Here is a 24,359-nt window from a genome sequence, read left to right on the forward strand (position 1 = left end):
CTACCTTAGTCATTTTTATCTTTTTTGAGGAATATCTATACAAAACTTGGTATGAGTATGATATACAACATGAAAAAGAATATACTCAATTTTATCCTTGGAGTTATACAAATGAATGTGTTCATGTATAATTTTTCTCACCATCTATCCCCCTCTTTGTTTCATGATGAGTGGTCTGATATTTATCTTCATAAAATTATTGGACAGCACAGGGGTTCAGTGGGGAAGAGGTGTGGCTTGATAAAATATTTATGTAAAGACCTCACTGGTGGCTGGATGAAGAATGGATAAGACTGGTGAAGAGTGGGTATAGGAAGGAAGTTAAGGGGCTACCATAAGTAAAAATATGCCTTCACCACACAATGGAAAGAAGCAGACAACTAAGAAGTACTCATAGGACAGGGGTAAATTTCAGGAGCTCTGGAGAAAGTAGGGGAAGGGTCAAGAAGCAGGTCACTCAGAGACCCCAACATTTACTGCAGAAAATAGTCATTGGGATCTGTCAGTTTGACAGAGCCCCACGGTATTCAGCAACACATAAAAAAAGTTATTCGAAAGAATGTGCTAAGGACAGATCTTTGTTAGTGAGACATACACAGTCACACAGGGACACACACAGACAGAACAGACAGACATGGACACAAATGCAGGCATAGATTCAGACTCACGAAACAGACAAGCAGAAGATAGAAGACATAGGGAACATGAAATAGAGAATTCAAACCTGGACTTGCTCTTGGTTAAATGACTCCAGAGAGAAGTGCTTTTATATCTTTCCTTAATGTCATACTGATACATTGTCGGTAGCTCAGAGTTAATCTCTGCTGCGTATAATCCGAGCACTTGTCCATGACATGGGGTTCTTCTCACAGTCACAGCTGTGTGCTGGCATGTGCTGGTGCATACCTGAATTAATCTCCTCACTAAGCCAAGCGTTTCATTAGCTCAGGAACCACATCAGTTCTATTCAAACCTGAGCATTTAATATTGACCCACCACCGTGTGCTAAACTCTTGTTTAAAGTTTATGTTTAATGAAAAAAAAAAAGAATGTGCTAAGGGAACATGGGCATCATACCACAGCTCTAATAACTGCAGCCTTTGGGAGGCTGGGGGAAGAAGACTGTGAGTTTAAGGCCAGCCTATGATACTAGTGAGATGCTCTTGAAAATAACATAAAGATTTAAGAAGTAGATAAAAATATAAAAAGACAGGACAGTGAAGACTAGACAGTTTCTCCAGGTGCTCAAGAATCCTGAGCTGCAGCTGAGCATTTGGAAATCATCAGACACAGGTGGTATTCATGGATGGACAGAGTGAACATCAGGAGGCACAGTAAGAAAAAAGACCAGTAAGGGAAAAAAACTGCCAAGGTTGTTTAAACAGCCTGTGGCTAAATATATACATATACATCATATACATTTACATCATATACATATACATCATATACACATACACACACATATACATATACAACGGGAGGAAAAACAATAATAACATAAATGTAGTTCAGGTTTGGGGGAGAGAAAGGAAATTGATTTTTTTTGTATTGCTGAATGCAAATTTTTATGAATATATCACTTCTAGGCTTCACTTTCACCTAAAAACACAAATTACATGCCTATTTTGATAACAAAATATTGAAAAGAGAGAAAGACATTTGTAACAAAGTGAACTTATAATGTCAAATATAACTTTACTAGCTAAAAATTAAACTAATGACAGCAGTTAAAATTACTCTTATCATAATCTAGCATAGTGATAATTCACTTTCAGATTTCTCTTCCTGCCAGAAGCACCCACCACAGTCTCTTCCCCTGACTGCAACCTGGGTTGATTAGGTTCCAGTAATTAATTAAAGAGCACTAGAAAGAGGTGCATGACTTGCACCAGTTCAAGCATCCTGCTAGCTTCAAAAAATGTCCACAATGCACTGCACTGTATCTCACAGCTACCTATGAATCTAAATAACCACTTCTCTATATAGCTACTGTCTAGAGAAGCCTGCTAACATATACTGTGTCACTTTTAAGTTCATGGTATCTTGAGATATGTGAGTCAGAGCCATCTTGATATTATAAATGACTAAGATGAAAAAAACAACCTACTAAAATAATGATGTAAATGGTAGTTCTATCAATTTATTTTATATCTATTTGGCACACAGTAAGAAATGCAAGTAGCATGTAGGTTTATTTTAAAAGGAAGTTTTTCCTTACCTAGTACAGTGACACTAAAGTCCTTCTGAGAGGTGCCTGCAATATTAATTGCTTTGCAGGAATATCTTCCCGCATCCTCAGCAGACACCTTAAAGAGTTTTAGAATCTTTCCATTGTTCACAATCTGAACAGTGCTGCTTTCTGTCACCTACATGAGACAAAGGACTGTTATTTCCAAAGCTAATAAAACTCTACAATGAGAACAAAAAAGTGGTGTTTGTTATCACTGAGAAGAAATTCGCAATCGTTCAGGTACAGAGGTAGGGAATTGTGCATGTTTGACTGTCTCCATTTACCTGGATGTCATCCTTATACCACGTTATGACAGGGGACGGAGTTCCTTCTACTTCACAGTAGAGGCTGGCCAGTTGGCTTGTCAACACAGACACATTGGTCACATGTTCCTTATCTCTAATTACTGGGGGAACTGCAAAAGAGAGGAATCATGACTGGATAGTCTTGTGATCAGCAGGTGCTCCCAATGGCTCCACAAAGTTCTTTAGAGAAACTTCAAAGGTAAGAAAGGAGAGAAAATGTAGTCATATGCAAACATGTCCTTTCTTATAAACGAGAAGTGTCAGCCAATGCACTTGCAAATAAAAATTCTGATATAATGGTGTGTTTTATGTCAGGGTTTTAAGTTCAGGATGACATTTAAGATAACTTTGAGGAAGAGTTACTTGGCATATTGAAAGTCTTAGGAGATTTGTTTAAGCATTTGCCACTACCTGACAGTGAGACACACTAGCACTCAGTGTCTATAAAAGCCATAGTCACCAAAACTGAAAATCCACATACCCCCACAAAATGACACAGGTACAAAATTTTATTTGAAAGTTTAGATAGTTGTTAAAAAAAAAAGAAACCTGGTAACAATAGGAATACTTGTTACATTACAAATATATTAGTATAATACTAATTAGTATAATGCTAATATATTAGTATAGAAAGGTTAAATAAATCCTGTGAACTCATCCAGAAAGGTGTTATAGATAACAGTTAAAGACCTAGAATAATTCATACTATAGATTGTTAAATGAGATAGCCCAGGTACATAGAGTGGGTATAACAGTCTATCATCTATATTCTTTTTATACAGATTTCATACTTTTTTGCCTTAAGGAAATCTCTGAGAAGCTATGCCAGCTTAGTATGTGACACTGATTGCTTTGCTCTGGAGAAAGTATGTGAATGACTTACCAGGGTAAGCAGGTTTTCATGCTGCATCTTTATCTCCTATTTAAAATTTGAGGGATGTAAAGTCTAAACTAAAAATTGCATGAAATGTTGAACAATGAAAAGTGCAAACCAATTTTCTACCTTCTGTTCGATATTAATTCATACATACTAGGATTTAGCAATAATATATTGATCAAAGGACTTAAATATGCAAAAATTAGAAACAGTCATACTTTTAGCTATTTGGCTTTAGTGTTTTAATCAACATTTACCGTGAACTTTGAGGTTGTATTTCCTTTCTGTGGTCCCAGCTTCATTGACGGCCACACAGATGTACTCGCCATTGTTGTGTGGTGTAACAGAAGCGATTACCAACAGTGCGCCATCTTCCAAGATAGAAACACCAGGCTCTTGCCCTGTCACCTCTCTGCCATTGTGTAACCACTTGATGGTTGGTTTAGGAGTACCTAAATAGGAAATTAAAGCCTTTTTATAACAGAATTAGGAAAAATGTTTTAAAAAAATCAAATTCATTCAGAAAAGATAGACTTCCTGCTATGACTCTAATGTGTATCCTGAGGTCCTGTGCCACTTCCAAGATAAAAGCAAAGAGACTACAGTTAATGGTAGTTAGTTAATGACTCCAGCTCCTGATCAGTTTTCAGACTCGTGGCTTCTAGTTGATCAAAGTTGCTTTTAACCAGAAAACTCAGACTATAAGCAAAACATTTTTTTTTCCTGGTGAGTTCACTACTGTAGTGATTAGGAGTGAAATATAGGTGCAATCATCAAATGGACAAGATATGTAGGGAAACTAGGAGTTAAGTAAAGACAGCAAAGGTGGTGGTACTCTTACAGGAATATGCCAGGAACACGCCCAACACACAGAACTTAGAAAGAATGCAATTTGTGGCCTATAGTTCCTTGGGGAAAGGCTCTAGCTAGCAAATAGGAAGAACCCCCACTACCTGCATACCCTTTTCCACATCTTATCTGTTCAAAAGTCAAGAGTTCAGTTCTTTAGAAGACGTTGACAAGAGGATGAAAAAAACAATATTTTCCTGGACTTACTTATGGAAAGCAGAATAAACGGAAGCCACATGCTTACAGGTCTAAATGATAAAAATCTGTATTAAATATATAATAAAGCCAAAGGGGATATAACAGACAAAAACATCAGTGTGGGAAGGTGTTATTTAGCAAAACTGTAAAGGGCACTATTTCTAAACACTTTTGAAGACAAAGTACATTAAACAAAACCAATAGGATTTCATAAGATGTTGTTAGCAACCGACACGAAGATAATAAACTTATTAAAAGTAGGGTGTACAATCCAAGATAAGCCCCAAAAGATGAGAGAAATATACACAATGTACTGATAACACTAAACTCATTATTAATTAATATCGTATTGAAGTGATTATAAAGGCATATTTACAAGGAGAAAATTCTCGGTCAGTGTGAGATTTTGACTAATGTGGAAAAACAGTAAAGCTGATTGACTTCAGTCATCTGCCCACGTTCTAAGAACAGAGAAGGGTTATAGTCATTTTCCTGTACCCCATCTTTCCTTGGTGGATATCAGTCAGACTTTGCCACTAACACCTATTGAAGTAATGCACAGAAGGTAGACGGACAGGCAAAAGAAAAGCAGGCAAAGCATTACCTTTTATTTAAAAGTTCCAGAATAGCGATAATCTAGGTGACATTTTTAAATTAATTTTTATTTATATGAGTACACTGTAGGTGTCTTCAGACACACCAGAAAAGGGCATTGGATCCCATTACTGATGGTTATAAGCCACCAGGTAGTTGCTGGGAATTGAACTCAGGACCTCTGGAAGAGCAGTCAATGCTCTTAACCATGGAGCCATCTCTCCAGTCCCTCAAGGTGACTGGAATCCACAGTGGAAGGAGAGAACTGATTCCTTAAAATTGTTCACACACACACACACACATACAAACTCAGAAATAAAATAAAAAGACAATGAAAAATCATGTAGCTACTTTAGAATCTACTGGACAACTATAATACAGATTGATATGAGGACCAAAGAAAACATGGTTCCTTTGTGGAAATGGGAAGTTAAGAAAGCTAGAATGAGAGCAAAGTGTAGGCAGACCTAGGAGTAGCTGTGCCATAGGTAGGGTCTACTGGCAGCAGATGCTACAGGACCTACAGGGACCCACACCATTCTGAAGAAGGCCTCTTCTCCAGGTGTTGCCTCTCTAGTTTCCAATAGCTCTGAAAATTGTTACTGCTAAGTTTACAGATGTCTGAAAAATCTAAAGACATCTTTCTTCAAATACTGGAGACACATACTGACAAAAGAGTTGAGCAGTTGCTATTAAACACAGGCAGCTCCTAAGGCCTTAACTGCTGCCACCTCCAGGGACCATGAAGAAGAGAGACACACAAGGGGACAGTGATGCTGGCAGCTGCCTGGAGCCAGGGTCAGGAAGTTATGCAAAGAACCCTGCTTGGTCTTTGTCAGGACTACCACAAGACAAGTGAGAGCTATTGTAGGTAGATGCCTGTGTAAGAGAATGTCTTTAAACATGGATGCTTGGCAACCAGAAAAATATACATGAAACAATGGAGGAACAATGGCCACAATAATGGCCCTTTCTCATCCCTGCTGTGGAGAGGGACCGGACCAGCTCCTGTCTGAAAACACAGTGCTATTCAAGGCAAAACATGGTTTAAAAAACAAAACACAAAGAGACATGTTACACATGACCCAGTCCCAGAATTACCAGTGTGGGTAGACCTAGAAAAAAAGGATTAAGTCTGCTGCTGGATGAAGCTTTTCAAGGAGACCTCATCAAGCATCGGATGTGAGCACATGTGAAGACCCACATCATGGAGCTCCGGGAGTCTCGGAGAAGAGCTAGGGATAGGATTGAGCCAGCTGGAGAGGTCAAGGACACCACAAGAGGACCGACAGTGTTAAGTAACCTGGACCCATGCTGCTCACTAAGTGAATCACCAACCAAAGAGCAGGCAGAGACTGGATCTAGATCCCCTACACATTTGTGGCAGAGTTGCAGCTTGGTCTTCATGTGACTTCCCTAACAATTGGAGCAGAGGCTGTCTCTGACTCTGTTGCCTGCTATTGGATCCCGTTCCACTAACTGGACTGCTGGGTTGGGCCTCAGTGGGAAAGGATGTGCTTAGTCCTGCTGGGACTCGAAGTCCCAGGTGAGGTGGTACCAAAGGGAAGCTTCCCAAGGAGAGGGGGCAATGGAGGAAGGATTTGTAAGGGTGGAACTAGGGGGAGAGGAGGAAGGGAGTTGCAAGCAGGATGTAAAGTGAATAAATAAATAAGTTAATAAATAACTAAAGAAGGATTAAAATAAAATGGCCTCAGATGGGCGATGGCCCTAATTTGCATCCTTATTGATAACATTAGTAGGGAATTTTGCAAATAGCTCTACTGTTTTTAAAAGGATGTTTATTTTAAGAAAAACATTTTCAGAAAGAATGAAATGAATAGTAGTAGAAAAGCTTTCAGCTGTCTTGAAAAGAGTCTTAGATTAAGCAAGCTTGAAGGGCTGGGAGAGCCTTTTCGTGAGAGAAATAAAACAAGAAGGACGGAAAAGTACCAACTCAAAGAGTTGTTTGAAGCAAGAGAGTTTCTATTGTGTTCAAACGTTGTTAGAATGATTGGCAGGTGGAATTGTGCAAGTATTATATTTCGACTGCAATGAAGAATACTGGAGTCACATCACATAATTACAAGCTGGCATCCATGCCTGTGTCCCTGAGTCTTACATACCTTTTGCAGGGCATGGAAATTCGATGCGCTGATTGGCCAACCTTTCTTGGAACGGAGTGTTAAAAGGAGGTTGCAGGTCTTCCACTGAAGGTGGTTCTAGTAGAAAAACAAATGCACCAATGTGTCTGACTTTCCTTAGACACTCTCTCGTTCTGGTCCCCTTAGTCTTTGGTTGCTTAGTGATTTTTCTGCCTTTCTGATCTCCCGACAGACATGTCTGTTTGTTGTTCAATCACAAAGCACTGCGTATGTCCCCACATCTATATCTTCATATCCTGCCATTGCCACGCAAACCTTTGCACTCTCTCACCCATTTTAATAGGTTTCTTATAGGTATACTATTGTGAAACACAGTCCCATTTGGATTAATATTCTACACAACCTGTGTGTAAAGTCTGTAATTATGTTCCTCTGAGATTTACGAGAATATTAGAAATGTCTACCTTTCTCCTTTGACTCTAACTTAGTAAGGTTTGTTGAGTGAATAAATGAGCTAAGTAAGCTCCCTACTAACATTTTAGATCTTCACTCCCCAGGAACTGTGATGTCCCAATTATTAAGTGCTAAGTGTTGTACTGATTATTATACCCTGCTGAGCTAACTTCCTGCCTTTGTACTGGCCTTCCCTCTGGCAGGGTGAGACAGAAAACATCCAATGATTAGCTCCTGCCAGCCAGTGAGATCTCACCTAAATCCTGCTTCTTTAGAGAGTTAGAGAATTCCTGCCTGGCAATCCAACCCAGTTCCCAGGACAGCGATCCTATTTTAATTTCCCCTCTGAGCTTTTTTCCTTCTCTATGAATCTTGTTTCTTTCTTTGCTTGCTTTATGTCTACTTGCATGAGAATAGCTTAAGAAAGCAGGGGCTTTGGGTCACAATGTCACCACCATTGCCTAAACCATGACAGGTATTAGGCCCAACCTGCATAACAAACCTCAAAATAAAGCCAACAACAATAGAGGAGCCATGAGCCTTGAGCTCTCAGGGATCAGTTGAGATGAGGTATGAGGTGAAATGCTACTCCAGCTAGCTCCAGCTGCAATTTCTCCCAAACCAGAAAGACTGGGTGGGCCATTACCTAGGACTGCTTCATTTTATACACCAGGGACGTTAGTTTCAAAAGTAAACATGAAAATGTCATTCAGGCTTAGCTAATCATGTGTTTGATTCTGGTTAAGGCTCCCTTTAAAGCTAAAGTTCTATGTAGAAATCGCCCTAAAGGGATGCGTGATTGCACATCCTGTGCAGAACTGGGGGTGGGGGTGGGGGGGGGGAGGAGATCTCATTCCACTCCTCAGCCTCACCTGACCAAACACGGTTCTTACACCAAAACCCACCTTGGACATGCAATGTGACCTCTGCTTCATCACTTCCGGCTATGTTCGTGGCAGCACATGTATATACGCCAGCATCTGAGATCGCAGCCTGCTCAATGCTCAGCATTCCGTCTGGGCTACCAGGATGCTGCGCTCCATCAAGGACCGGCCTTCCACTTTTAAACCAGGTGATCGCGGGAGGCGGAGACCCGTGGGCATTGCATAGGATGTCCACTCTCTGGCCGACTTGGACTTTTATGTGTCTATTTCCATGCTGTATTTTTGGAGGAACTGGAAAGCACCACTGAGCATTAATCATCAAATATTTAAAAGTCCCTATATTTTTTTGATGTAGAATGAGAACTTCTTACCAAGAAGTCGCACAAAAAGAGTGGAAGAGTCACTTATTAGCTGTGTGATGTGGGGCAGGCCAGCAGCCTCCTGAGGTCCATTTCTTTAACAATCCAGGCACAATTAACTACACAGGCCCAGAACCAGTGCACTAAGGAACTATAGGAAATGACAGGTACAGTAGTCCTGGTCCCACACTTGATGAGTAGTAAGCACTTACCAATGCTGAGTTTCCTTTCGTTTATAAGTGAAGTAAGGTTAAAAGCCCTTACAGGACCCCTATCTATCAGAGCAAACCAGAAAAACAATTCTTTTTATGTAGTCTGTTTGTATCCTTTACGGAAGACAGACACTAAGAAAATGTTCTTAAAGCTTTCTCCTAATTTCAGAGACAAAACCTACAGACAGTGTTTATTGTCTAAAGATAAAATAGGATAAGTGACTAATATATCTGATGCCTGAGAATTAGTAAGTGATGGGACCCTCCTTTAATGCCAAAACTCTAGTTCAATGAGATGCCATTGTCATGACTGGTCTAGAAATGCAACTGGGTTAGTACCATCTCAGGGAATTCCCTCTGATATTTAGATATCTGGGATCTACACGATACCTGCCACAAAGGTAGGTAATCAGTGCACTGAAGGGATGAGTGACTGGTGGGCTGTCGTAAATTAAAGGGATAAAACACTTCCATTAGAGAGGCATGATGCAATCAAATAATGATCGAAAGGAGCATTTTCTCAGTTACAGTGTTCATATGTCAGATAGGACTGTTTAAAAAATATGATGTTCTTCTATGAGAGTACAGCTAGCTCTCAATGTTTAAACACATTTCCAAAACTGTAATTAATACACTTGGAAATGGAGAAGGGGAGTTATTTGTAGATGGCTAACAGAGTAAATGAAAGAGAAGGACAGACTTACAACTCAGGAATCTTTAGTCTCTATGCAACTTGGAGGTTCACTGTCACAAAAAGGCTGTGGCCCCATGGACAGAGCCATCACTGGCCTCCCTTTGAACACTCACCATGGACACTTAATTTAACGGACTGAGTCACATTCCCAGCAATATTTGTGGCAACACACAGATACATCCCACTGTCTGAAACGCGGGTCTCTGTGATCTTCATTGAGCCAGAAGGGAGGAACGTGTGTCTAAAAGGGAAACCCACACATCAGACCATAGAATCCGAGAGTGCAAACACCCCCTGCACAGCGGCGCTTCAGCGTGAAATTACTGCACTGCACGCAACGTTTGAAACTGTTCTCTCCACTGTAGCATGTATCAGCCATAGAAATGGAATTCTCATAACAATCTTTTATATTCTGGATTATGTCATTAGAAACAGAAAATCCATTTTTCTTTTACCTTTAAATCTAACACAGTTGTCTTAAAGCATCGAATGGCTGCATGTCTCTGTGGGTCAGTAGATTTCAGCTATACAGAGCAAATAAATATGTGTTGTAAAAGTTTTAACTTATTTTGAATATTTTTTCTTTTTCTGTTTTTGTTAGCATATTCTACTGAGCACACTCCTGGACTACATTATATATTTGCCCCCACTTTTATTCTCATACCTTCCTTTCAAGTCTTCTCAACTAGAGGCCCTCCACTTTCCTACCCACTCAGAGGAGAAGGGGAGGGAGAGATGGGAGGAAGAATTGTGGGTGGGGTAACTGGGAATATGCAATGATTAGGATGTAAAGTGAATAAGAAAAAAATTAAATTTTAAAAAATCAGAAGCACTACAAAATCCCATTTCACACCCATTGACAAGCAGAGACAGTTAAACCAGTCTGCATATAAAACTGCATATTCTTTAGGAACTGCAGCCTGGTTTTCTGAATCCTGTTACTGGAAAATAAAAGGAGAACCTCCCCTCAGATGGGGAATGGGGAATATCTCCAAGACTGGAAGGAGGAATCTGTTCTGACAAGAAAACCTAGTTCTATGTTACAGGTTCTAAAATTCTCATACATGTGCCTGCAAGCAGACATATTAAAAAGCTTTGAAAAGAAAGTAATTTAAATAAAACAATAAGCAGACTGCAGCATCTACAAGGAGTGTAATGGCTGAATGAAAGGTAACCTGTATGTAGACTAAGTACAATGAATGCGCTGATTCCATGTATGTACAATAGTGAGTGTGTGCACACAGACTAGTTACAATGAATGTGCTGACTCCTGACTTCATGTGTGTGTAATAGTGAGTGTGTGCATACAGACTAGTTACAATGAATGTGCTGACTCCTGACTTCATGTGTGTGTAATAGTGAGTGTGTGCACACAGACTAGTTACAATGAATGTGCTCATTCCATGTTATAATAGTGAATGTGTGTAACACAATAAAGTAAGGAATGGAATGGTAAGAATATATGTCAGAAGTTCAAATTAAATACAGGAGAGACAACCAAATTGAAACCACAAAAACAGTTTTTGGGGGCTACTTATAGATGAAAGGTTGCACAAGGAGGAGAGAAAGGAAATCCTGACTGGAGAGGGTGCAACAGAATTGCTTTATAAGGAACTCTCTATATCTTGCTTTACAATATTCAGTAAAATTCTTTCAAATGAGTAAAATTATGTAAAGGTGTTCCTGTTATTTTTTTCATCATCAGTAGTAGAAAAATACACTCATATAAATTTGTAGCTTTACAATTATATGCCAACAAGCCTAATAAATGATAGCCAGCAGCTATAATTATATTTTTAGAATGATTTATTTTTATTTTATGTGCATGAGTGTTTGAATGTAATTATGTGCACCATGTGTGTGTAGCATCTACATGGGTCAGGAGTCTGTGGCAGATCCTCTAAAACTAGAGTTACACTTGTGTGTGAGCTGCCATGTGGATTCTGGGAATGAAACCTGGATGCTCTGTAAGAAGAGCAAATGCTTATAACCACTGAGCTATTTCTCCAGCACATTATCTTATAGAAATCTCTCATGAAAGTATCGCCCTATTGTACAAATAAAAGATATGAAATTCAAAGACGTCCCCTGGATAAAACATTTAGGTAGGCTTTAAGCAACAGAGATATGTTTAAACCTGGATGGCTGTGTCCTAAAGCCATGGTATTCCTGCTGTGTCACTTAGTTTGTAAATGACATCATCTTGATGGGTCTTTATTTGTGGACTGGTTTAATCAAAGTGATTTACAAAACCAGCTTACAAAAGTCAAGTCTCATACATGACAGTGGTTTCTGAGTTTTACTGCCTCTCTGGGAGCAACAGAATTCTGAGCGCTGCACACAGCAGGCTGAGAGAGACGCACACACAAATCTGCTCCATTTCAAAAATTACCTAGTAAAATGCCCCGGTGGGAACTGTGGCAAAGCTGTCTTAACATTTACAACCTTGGAAAATGAAGTGCAAGGTCTACATAACTCAGATGTGCATGTGAATGAGCCCAAAGGTAGGTTATATTTTGATACATTTGTAAGCAATTACAGGCGCCATTCCAGCAGGTCACATCTCCCTGTGCTGCTGTTCAACCTGGGTCTCCTACCTTGGAGAAAATGGAGAGATGAGTTGGCTATCTTTGGCCCACGTAATGATGGGTGGAGGTAAGCTCTTAGCTTCACAGGGAAGTATTGCCTCCTCTCCAGCCAGGACAGAGATCTCCACAGGCTTATCTTGGGACAGTCCTCTTTGGTCCCCAAACACTCTGGGTCTTACTAAAAGAAACACAGGATGTGATAGAGGAAATAAAGCATTGAAAACAACTGTACTTTCACTTAAATTAAAATGTAGACTTCTAATGCTGTTCAATAATTTACACAATGTTGATTCCCAAGATTCTGGGTACATCTGAAACTTCCTATTAGCACATTTAAAGAGAGAGATAGAAGGAAATGAAGGGCGAACTTCCCTCCTCGGTCATTTCTTTAAACACAAGATGGAGAGGTCAGCTGTAGTGGGCTCATGTATGCACAGAGAAGCAGTAGTCCCTGAAATAGAAGGTGGCCACCCAAGACACAGCTGAGGCTTGGCTTGATGAGTAGTTTTAACTAACTACTATCTCTGCAAAATGTTGAATGTGCTAAACCCACTTCTTGGGGAAATAGCATGGAATTTTTCAAAAGGTTATACAATCGCTTCCCTGCAAATCAGACTCTAAGTAGAGGTGGCTTTGGTTAGGAGTGAAACTAAAAATGTTTCTTTGTTTGCACGCCAACTTAGGGGAGAGCTTCACCTTTGGGTACCTTACTATGGAAGAAATTGTGAGATTGTGCATGCATGGGCCATTTCAAAGGAAACCCTCCCATGGGTGGCTCTCACCATAGACAGTCAGCTGCACTTTCCTCTTGGCATAGCCGGCTGCATTGGTGGCTGTACAGATGTATTCGCCACTCTCCTCGCTCCCTGGTGACACCACATACAGACTCCCGTCAGCCCCTGCAGAAAACTTGGCACTGCTCGTTGAAATCAGCTCTCCTTTCTGTAAACACAACAAAGTGCGATGGTTTTGTACATCTTTTTTTTTTAAAGAATAAAGGAATAGCTTTATATTTGAAAGTGGAAAAGAAAAATACCTCCAAGGAGTGAAAAACTAGATTTGAAAAATGTTAGTTAGAAGGGAGTTGTTTATAAGAAAAATTAGATAAACAAATGCACTAAAAGTAGTGTTCCTCCATCCTGTGCCATGCCTCCTCTCCCGTACAGCCAGCCACCTAACAGAGAAGGACAGTTTAATCTAAGAGAGGTGAATGGCACCACAACCGCCATCACTGTGCACAATAGTAACGTATCTAGTATTAAGTGTTTTACCCTCACAGTCTTATCAATAGGAACTGCTGGGCCTTCAGTTTCCAATTCAGAGTCCTACAACACAGAGACAAGGTAGAAAAACTTGCCCCAAGTCACTAAGTCAGTCATGAAGTGAGCTGGCCTAGAACCCCAGGAGTTAGGTATTTGAGTCCAAGTTCTTCTCATTTTCTTTGTTTGGCCATAACATAAGGGCCACTTGGAAAGATCTTGTTCTTGCATTTTCTTTAAAGTGGCACATGTCTGCAAAGTACCGTGTGCTTATCTTTCAGGCTTATCTTCATGGTAGTAACTGTGTCTGGACCATAGAAATTGTATATAGGTATGTTATATAGATGTCAGCATCAACTTCTCCATGATTATTAGTGAAATCTCAACCACATGACAGGAATGTAGAAGGGAATCCATGAATTTGTATATGTGTCCTATGCTCTTTGGTCATACATGGAATCTGTGCAGCAAATTGCACTTGGGCAGGAGCTTAAAATGTCTTTGATACTGTTACCTATCAGATTCTTGAAGTCCATAACAGCATGACAACAGTCACTACTGGAGGAAAAGCTGTGTGCCAACAACTGTTTTGAACACTTTATATTTGTAGCAGAACCCTCCTTCTCACCACTCCCAGTCCTCTTGGCTCCATAGCAGCCCCACATAATGCCATAGGCCATGTTTTTCTCAGTCTCCACCTTTAACAGGCAGGACAGTCAAGGTGTTAGTACCTCTGGGAGGCACATTTACTAGATCAACAATCCCACTTCTTGCTCATTAGAGGGCTCCTTCTGAGAATCATCTACCTGGTTCCTGAAAGGGTATCCAGTACATCGAACTTTCTCATGCCAGCCACAGAGGAAGTCAGCTCGGGGAGTGCCTGATTTAGTTTTGTCCCCTCTTGTGTCTCACCCACTCACTGTCCTGTTGAAGTCGTTTGGAGAGAACTCTGTAAGTCATCCCAACACTGTATTTCAGGGAATGCCACTAGATCTATGACTTACCTTTGACCAGGTGATAGATGGCTTGGGAATCCCACTCGCTCTGCAGGGTAAAGTTACTGGAACACCTTCAATTGTGCTCAGTATCTGCTGGCCGTGCTGAATGCTTGGCAGAACTGGATATGGAAGTGAGGTTGGCATCTGAGCAATTGTTCTCCCGTTTAGTATCACATACTTAAAATTGAACATGTTCAATATATTCTTAATGTTTATGAAAAGAGGCAATCTTACATAATATTAGCAGGGCAAAAAATTTACAATAAGTACAATCTGGAAAGATCTAATAATAGCTTAAAACCAGGTGTCAAGTGATGTCTAATTTGGTGACCTTAAAGAAAACACAAAGGTACTGAGGTAAATCAACCATTTCTTGAACACCCAAGATAGACTATAGTCTAATGGCTATACATATATCTTTGGAACACACCTTTTTTTACTGTCCACTAGCCATTAAGCTCCAATGAGTTGATGTAAGCACACCTGCAAATAAATGAGCTGTCTGACCAGCACTTATTAAACACACCCGATGTCCACAAGAGCAGCTTTGTGCCTTACTAAATGTAACCTGATTGAAAAGGATGGCTTCTTAAAAGGAATTTAGTGAAAGTATAGAGGTCTTGGAAGTTCATATGTAAGATGATAAAGTAAAGGACAGTCTGGTCATCTTCCAGTTAGGAATAGCATACCTTTGCCTTTGGGAAACTAGAGAAAACGTAGCAGCATATGAGCATCCATGAAAGCAAAAGGAAATCTCTGTTCCCTTTGTTCTCAGTTGTGCAAATGACCAATACACAGTACCCTCAAAGTGACAGTTCTGATGAAGGCTTCCATACAGGCACGTTTTCTAACAAAGGAAACACAGCAGAAGTCTGCTATTTCCAGATCTTTCTGTTGCATCCTGTGGGAAGATGAGACTAGGACTCCTGCCTGCAGCTCAATTACCACATTTCTTGCTTAAAGTCTGAATTTTCCAGAATCGTCATAATACCCTGGAATAGAAATTTACTAGAACAGAAGACACTGTAGACCCCCGAGTGCAGGAATTCCTCAGAAGGGCTGAAGTGACGTACAGTATGCCCTCATCCTTTCCTACGCCTGCCATTAAGTATTCAGCTAATTTTGTCTTAAAGACTTGGCAGCGCGTCTCCAGCTCCAAGCAAGAACATCGAGCTACTCATGAAAGCAAGAAATGTAATTTCCAGGATCATGACAGAATACGAAACTCTCAAATATGCTGTCAATTTGTGGCGGCATAAGGGAATCTCATGTTTTTAAAAGCCATATTAAGTTAGACAGTAGTGAAGAAAAGTTGCAAATTTAGGTCAGTTTGGAAGCTTGATGACATCTGGGTATGGAGAGGCAGTTTCTCTCCAGATTGTGAGTCTACATGAATCAGTGTGACAGTTAAATTTTGTTCTTTTCATCTGCATTTGTATTTGAATTCATTTCATGTCTTTTATAAAAAAAACTCTTCCTTTTTAGAATTAAGTGAGCACCTTTCATAGGTATTCCTGAAGGAACGATACAGAACAACCCCTTATTAACATGACATCGGTATGAAGCTGCCATGCTTTGGTTCTACTGCGTTTGATACCCTAGTCATCTGGCTGGTTTTTTTCATGTTATTGACTGAATCAGTTGCTTGTTTTGGACTTAAATGAATCAAAAACAGGTGTGAAACTCTTAAACTTTAATCATTATAATGTCTTGTGTCTCAGTAACTCGGGTCCTTGAGTTGTCTGTCTCCTCACCTCTGTGATACAACAAACACAGGACTAATCCCTCACTCCTCCCTGCAACTGAGAATCTGGCCTCAGCATCCTTCTCAACATAATTGTCTAGACAGTTACTAAAAGAAAAGGGGGAAATGCTATGAGGTGTTCCAACTCTGCATCCTTAAGTCAGTCCACAGCACTCTCCAAGAAACCTATGCTCTGATCTTTAAACACAATGACATGGACCCCAACACGACTTTATTATTTGAGGTTATAACTAAATTTAAGTTATTTGGGGGTATTTTTGAAAACCACTCAAGAACATGTCAAGTGATATTGGTGACTATTAGCATCAAGCCAGAGGAGGTGGTAGTTCCGGCATATGGAAGGAAATGGTTTGTAGTCACCGGTATTTTAACAGCCAAAACAAAATGTAAACTGGTAGAGTCCCAAATTCAGAGTCCAAATAAAGACTGAATCAATGAAGGAAACCAAGTATCTTTGGTTCTTTTTCTAAGACACTCACTGTTGTAATCATCTGTTTTAATATTGTTTTAATATCATCTGTATTAATATTATAAAAAAAACAATGTAGGAGACTCTTATAAAACAAATATAAATTTTTATGAGAATTGCTTAAACTATGAAGCTGTCTATTGACATTTTTTTTTTAAAAAAGTCTGGTAACTGTTAAAATGGAAAAAAAAATTGCCTCTGGATTTTCTTATTTGTGACCTTTAAATTATTTAACATGTAAAAAAAAACTGTTTGAAGTACATGGCACATAAGATGACCTTTAGAAAGCTTACGTCATATTTAGCTCCAACACAGAGGGGTCATAAATGAGGACATGCTTGTTGCACAATCCAAAAAAAAAAAAATGGCAATTTAAGGCAATTTGGATGGTACACTAAGTTCAGCTTGCCTGAGATTAAAATGTATTTTTAAACATAATTCTTTGAGAGCTGAGTTCCTTTTTATCAATTAAGAAACCACTAATAAAAGCCCTTGGTCAGACTTGGCGAGTGATTCCCCAGAATGTCTTTTTGTGTACATAGGGAAAGGAAATCTGGAAACGGTATTAACAATGTAGACATTGTTCAAGAAATGTAAAATAACAATTGGAAGAAAGCTCTCCTTCTTGTAATTAGAAGAACAGAGTTATTTGATTAAAACCTATGAACCCTGTTTTGAACAAGGTTTGGAAGCAATTACATTGGGTCTTTCTTACCATGCACGGCCACAGAGGTTGTTTTGTTATTAGTTCCAGCGACATTACTGGCCACACAAGTGTATTCGCCTCCATCCTGAAGTCGAACTCTTTCAATATGGAGGCTCCCATCACTGCGCACAGTTATGTAGGGATTTTGTACCAACTTTGGAATGGAATAAAAAATAAAATGTCACTTATTTTTCATTTGAAAAGGCAGAAATGTGTCTAAGCTTCAGATCTATTTGCTTTTCTCAACTGAATTATTAAATTTATTATAAAACAAACTGGGATTTTAGCACCCTTGGGTTAAAAAAAGATTAACACAAATGTTCTGAAGAATGTATTACTTGTATCCGGTCCTCATATCTCTCCGGAATCATACCTACCAATTGCTATCAGAGACCTACGAGCATCCCTGAAAGGGAAACGATAGAGGTACACCTGACTTTGTGTTTCTGTGAGTTCTGTTGACCAGAACTCAAACTTCACTAGGAGTTCTTCTCTTTCAGCTGAAATTGTTCTTTCCAAGATGGTTCCCTCACCACTAGCAAGTTCCTTGATGTGGTTGATGTTCTCGTTCTTTTACGTAGCTATCTATTACACCAAGGGAGGGTGATGTCATCTTGGCACTCAACCCTGTCAGCTGACAGGCTCAAGAGCAAGGCTCAAGAGCAAGGCTCAAGATGCAACCCAGAAATCATGTCAGAGAAGGCTGGCAATATTTTAGCATAAAAGTTATGATTTCTAAGCCTCCATCATGTTCCATATTAGTTCTTAGCTAGCCTCATAACTAAGGTTTTTTTTTTTCTATACTGCAAATGTGAGTATGCAAATATGAGTAAGCTTGCAATTACTCATATGGAGTCGATTTACTGCTAATGAATACTTCTAGTAGACAGTGAGGCCAGATACGCTGGAAACCAGAAGAAGCAGTGTGAACAAGATGAAGCTCTGTGTCAGTAGAGAACACATTTATGGGGATTTTTCTAAGAATTGAAATGGTGCCTGCATCCTTTTCTAACTAAAAGCTTTATACTAATAAATTCTTAGTAATACATTACGGATCTACCTTCCTAAAATAATTCATCACAAAAGGAATTTAAACCTCCCCATAAAAAAAAGAGTAATATATAAAATGGAAGATTCTAGAGGAATATTAATAGCTCATAATGTCCTACATAGAAGGGTATAAAATACTTAAGGACTATGAAAATATTACTACCTTTAATATTTTCATATTCTGAAGGTAATTTATTAATACATTAAATTGAATGGGAATTATAAAATATATACTATCAATTATTTCTTAAAAATTCTGGCTTCAAATAATATAAATGGCATAAACATATTAACAAAGGTGGAAAGCCCTCAGAGCCAGAAAAATGGATCAGCAGTTAAGACCAGACCATTACTCTTGCAGAGAAAGCTGAGTTTGGTTCTCAGAATACGCATCAGAAGCTTAAAACTACTTTTAAGTCTCCTCCCTCCAGGGCATCTGACTCCCCTTTATCGATTCTAATACCTAAACTCACACATAAACACATACATATAATTAAAAATAAAAATAACTTTTTTTCAAAAAGAGTTTCACTAACAAGACATGCTTATGTGTTTATGAAGTTGGTCCTTCAGTGTTTGTGATGTAATGCATTAATTCTAAAAAAAAAAAAGTAAACAAAATGGCATGTATTAAAACATTATTACCATGGCTGAGTTCTTCATCCACCGCCGTTCTGGAATGGGATTTCCAGCCAACAGAGTACAAGGCAGAGTTAGAGGCTGTCCTTCAATAATGCTGGCCATGGAAGGGCTGATTCCAATAAGTGGGGCAACTACATCAGAGAAAGAAAACTCAACTTTATGAAGACTGGAGGAGAATATTATTGTAAGAAAGATAATTAAGAATTATGTTGTTTAAAACTGGAGTTTTCAGGAATAGGACTTAAAGTAGAACACAAACTTGAATGTGGATGTAAGGGGTGAAAGTAGAACTGGGAGGAGTACAGGTGATCCTGCAGAAATATCAAGAGGAAAGAGGAGAACCTACACAGAACAGCAATGTCAGGGCCAGATGTTCACAGCATATACATTAGAACGGAGAGTGTGTGAGGATGCTTGTGAGCAGAAACCTGGAATTATCAGAACCCACTATCAGGGAAATAGCCAGAAACAGAATAGACTAGGATACATCAGGAGCCTGTGGGAACAGCACAAGCAAGCTAAACAGAGATGAGTTTGCTGAGACAGAAGAGCAAAGAAGTGTGGTTGACCTGTTCTTTCCTGGAAATTAACAAAAAAAAATACACCACAAATGAGCCCAAATTCCTTAAGAGACAAATGGAGTTGTACATACAGAAAATTCTGTAAACCAACATTAATCAGATACATGCAGTTAAGTACTTTAAGCCACATTTAATACTATAACAATTTGTATTCTATAGCACTGGGATAAAATTCCAAAGAATAAGTGGAGACATCAATTAAAAATGAGAGTAAATTAACAGTTTCATCAGTCAGACATGTCTACTCAGTAAAATATACTGAAGCAAAAATCCCACAACTTGGTAATAATTTGTATTCTAGATCTACTTCACAACTCTGAATATAATCATATGAGGGCTGAAGTAAAAGCCATCAAAAGCACCAATTGTGTGTGTGTGTGTGTGTATGTGTGTGTGTGTGTGTGTATGGGTGTGTGTGTATGGGTGTGTGTGTGTGTGTGTGTGTGTGTGTTTAGGCTTCAACCTATTTAAACTGACCAATAGTCAAATAGAAGATGAGGAGTCTGAGCAGGTGCTCTAAGTCATTTATAGTTGTAACACTGTATAAAATACAGTTTAGGAACCCAAACCTCTACCTGGCTGTAGAATCGAGGGAAATTGTCACTGTAAAGGGTGACATCACCCAAGAGGTCTGAAGTTTGTGGAGAATATCGCCACTAGAAAGTTAATCTTACCGAGTCCTGTCACCATTACTGTTGTCTGTGACTGTATTTTTCCAAACTGGTTCTCAGCTTCACAGATGTACGTTCCTTTATCACTTGCCCATAAATCTGTAAAGAAGAACTTGTTTATTCACCCAGGACCATCTTAAGACTTTGACAAGGGATCTGGCCCAGTGCTGAGATCGGGGCCAAAATCACATAAACACCCTTTTGACCATTCCTGTCTAGGGATGGAAACAGAGAGCTCAGCCATCAGGGCAGGATGACAAATTCTCTATGTCTGATTTATCTTATGCCAAGGAGTTGGAGATTCACAGCAGAAGTAATATCCTAGCTGTAGTTTAAAGAGCACATGGGCATAAAGTCTCACCATCATTACCATGCAGTGTGAGCTCAACAGAGGTGACATCAGTGAGCATGCAAAGTGGAACAGAGGAAAGCTCGCCAGGCCTCAGCTGTCCTCAGAGAACCATTGGCAACTGAGGAAAGCTGGGGACAGGAGGGATTCCAGAGAAGAGCATGCCCACTGGTTGCCCAGTGCCAAAGGGTCAGCCCTGAACACATAGATATGGCTAGCAATGCACGGCCTGAACAGGTTATATTTAGGAATATGTGTGTATACATATATGTGCATGTAATAAGGATTCATTTTTTACAAGGTCATGAATTTGAATGAGAAACAGTAGGGGTTTGTGGGAGGGTTTGGACAGTTGGAAAGGGAAGGGAGAAATGTCATAATAAATTATATTCTCCAATATTGTCAAATAATATAAAGAGCAATAGAAGCTAGGAAGAGCAGTCTACTCATTGTGAATTGTAAATCAGAAGCACAGCTTGAAGAAAATCAGGTTCTATTTAAAGGGTACGGAGCTATGTCACCTCAGGTACACTTCTATTCTTTGTGCGGGAGAGGGTTTAGTTGTCCAGTGACAGGAAGAATGTATTAGCATTTAAGGAACAAGAAACGAGAAAGAGATGGATGATTCATGGAGAAGATTTGTAGAGAAACAAAGTCTGGCAAGGATTTCAAAGGCTCTACTAGACTTTGTAGATTTGACATATATTTATAATCAGGAAGCCTAATTCTGCTTAAGGAGAAGACACACCTATTCATCCACTTAGAAAAGCTTCTGGATGCCATGTTCTACATGAAGATGTGGGGTCTTTGGTGAAGCTGTATAAGCATGCACGCATGGCGCCAAGACAAAGCCTATTCACACATAAAACCACATTTTAATGCAAATTGCTTTTCTTATTTTTCTCTTTACTATGTGTTGGGTATTGATATAATTTTTGTTATGTAGGTAAAACAAATGCATGGAATTGGTTTCCAAGATTATGAAGAACATTATGGAAGACGTGAAGTTAACACAAGCATTGGGAATAGTCGGGGTAGGATGCTGAAGCCTAAAGCCTTTAAAGCGTCGTCCGTGGCTGGTGATCAGCAAGAAAACCAAGATAAGATTTTTAATTAAGGGAATGATTTTAATTTTATAAGTACTGTAGCCAAGCATGTCCAATTAAATAGCAAAATATGAATATCCATATTTGTATATAATACAGCCTGGCATGGTGACCCTCAAGAGGCTGAGACAAAAAAATCAAGTGCCCAAAGCACTTCTGGGATATCATACTGAGTCTTTGTTTAAAAACAAGAAAAACAAAAAGCAAACTAAGTAATAAACAAAAAATATACATATTCAAATTTATATCCATAAACACAAATACACACACACACACACACACACACACACACACACATGCTTTAACTTACTTGAAATAAAGAGAGCTCCTGTTCTCAGCTGGCTGATGGAACTAACTGAAAAAGGTCTTGAGAAAACTGGCATGTTGTCCAGCCTACGCCATTTGATCTTTGGTTCTGGATAACCCTGAACATAACAAGGCAATGTCACATTGGAGCCAATTTCCATGGCCACATCAGAAGGTTCTTGTATGAAAACCGGAGGTGCTGGAAGGAACAAAAGAGAAAAATGTCACTGGCAGAGAATGTGGACATATTAAGAATAAACTTTATTAGGTCATCAACAGGTTGAACAAATCATTATTCATAAAATATTGTAAATTTACCCTATAGCTACTCTCATATGACAGGCATTCATTTTTTTCACTATAAATTAACTCTTAAAATAAACACTCATCTTTGCCCTACAGATGTAGGTGATGTGAAGACCATCTTAGAGAGAACTATTACAGACATTTCTTTTCAGTATGAGTATATTTTATAGTGCTCAAACCTTAAACAATCCTGAATAAGCCGAGTTTATAATGAAATATAATATTTCTGGTATTCAAAAAATCTTGTTGGTTGGATTTCTAAATGAACTTAATTTGTACCAAAGTGTTTCATCACTAATCCCCATCAGACATACTAACAATATTTATTACTGAAGTGTAAGTATGTTTGGTATTGTATGCTTGCTCCTTATAGCTCAATTTTTAAGTCAGAGAAATGTAAGTTTGAGGATCAATCATGTAAGTTATAATAGCAGAACGCATTTAGTAAAGAGAGAATAGGAAGTGCTTAGCATCTTAAGGAGAACTGAGACATATAAAGAAATCTAGGGATTCACATCATTCCGGTAACGAGGAGGACTGAGACGAAGACCCTGAAGTCTATGATAAACACAGGTCTCCAATATAACACAGATCTACAATATAAGGAGGATGCTGTTGGGAACTGCCCAGGGCTGAGGCTCTCAGAAGCTGATGAATAATGATGTTTGAGACATCAGATAAGGATAAATACATGGGATGCTATTGGAAGCAGTGTGAGGAACCTACTCATGTAAAGTTCTAAGAGATGTTACGCTGGAAGTCAAGCAAGGATCCAGGTAACCAAGGACAACAGCTATCACTTTCAGAGCCAAGGCTTTTGTCAAATGATTTCAGTGGTTTCTAGTCTACAACCCCACTCTGGTTTTATAGATGAGGAAACAGAAACATAGTTGATTTGCTAAGTGTCAATGGAATCATGTGAGGAAGAAAAGATTAGAAGCTAGTTTACACCTCGGGGTTGTCTCGACATGTTCTAATAGCTATGCCTCGGCATACTGTTTAGCAGTCTCATTTTTAAAGAATGATGTAGACATCACTTCCTTCCTTCTCAGTCACATCTGCAGATTGGATGTACAGCTGTCCTCCACCAGTGCTGGGGTTCTGTTTTTAGCCTGGAATAGACTTCCTTTCACTCTGCAGCTTTGTGTGCATTGTTTCCTGTACTACACGGAGCCTGGCCTGTGGCCAGTCAGCAATCCTGGCTCTTCTCCGCGGCAGAGCCAACTTTTCTCGTTGTAGCTTGTGTTATCACCTCTCCTGCAAGTGTAATGTCTGTTGTTGAAATATTAATTAACCCAGTTTCCAAGGGACACCCCTCAATGACATCATCTCTTTATTGGCATGGTGACTTCCCTTTTTGAGATTTAAGACAATTCTCTCTACCAGACTCATGAAACTCTCCAAATAAAAACTATTACTTGATTATGCACTTCCTTGCTTTCCTAATAGTGTATGTTTATGTTTATAACTATATATATATATAGTTATATATACATACATACATATATATACATATATATATATATATATATATATATATATATATATATATACATACACACACATCCTTTAATAGTAGCTAACATATTACATGGTACATTGTATGTGGCTACTGGATACTAGTGAATGAATTATTGAGTTATCATGGAAAGCTATGGTAACAATTCAAATTTGTGTATATGTATAAGAAAGTTGTAGAGACACCTCACCACAGTACATTTGAACTTGCACTTTCAAAAGGAAAAAGACAATTTCAAAAGCCTTCTTACAAAATTTAAGATAAAAATAATTGAAACATGTTTTCGA

At 39.0% G+C, this 24,359-nt stretch overlaps 1 protein-coding gene across 3 annotated transcripts in view; it reads right to left on the bottom strand.

The window, feature by feature from the left end:
- The window catches only part of Hmcn1 (hemicentin 1), a 435,732-nt gene that overhangs the window by 176,657 nt on the left and 234,716 nt on the right, over positions 1 to 24,359 (bottom strand). For all 3 annotated transcript variants that reach the window (XM_029475879.2, XM_021160385.3, XM_029475883.2), the window contains 13 exons: positions 22,252 to 22,446; positions 20,490 to 20,585; positions 19,238 to 19,365; positions 17,552 to 17,696; positions 14,609 to 14,721; positions 13,128 to 13,287; positions 12,355 to 12,523; positions 9,871 to 9,998; positions 8,514 to 8,783; positions 7,177 to 7,272; positions 3,670 to 3,864; positions 2,515 to 2,645; positions 2,219 to 2,366 (listed from right to left, as the gene is read on the bottom strand). In XM_029475879.2, coding sequence (XP_029331739.1) covers positions 2,219 to 2,366; positions 2,515 to 2,645; positions 3,670 to 3,864; positions 7,177 to 7,272; positions 8,514 to 8,783; positions 9,871 to 9,998; positions 12,355 to 12,523; positions 13,128 to 13,287; positions 14,609 to 14,721; positions 17,552 to 17,696; positions 19,238 to 19,365; positions 20,490 to 20,585; positions 22,252 to 22,446 — 1,974 coding nt within the window. The remainder of the gene's footprint in view (positions 1 to 2,218; positions 2,367 to 2,514; positions 2,646 to 3,669; positions 3,865 to 7,176; positions 7,273 to 8,513; positions 8,784 to 9,870; positions 9,999 to 12,354; positions 12,524 to 13,127; positions 13,288 to 14,608; positions 14,722 to 17,551; positions 17,697 to 19,237; positions 19,366 to 20,489; positions 20,586 to 22,251; positions 22,447 to 24,359) is intronic.

Source organism: Mus caroli, unplaced genomic scaffold (genome assembly GCF_978045245.1).
Source record: "Mus caroli unplaced genomic scaffold, Mus_caroli_1 scaffold_1, whole genome shotgun sequence".
NCBI lineage: Eukaryota > Metazoa > Chordata > Mammalia > Rodentia > Muridae > Mus > Mus caroli.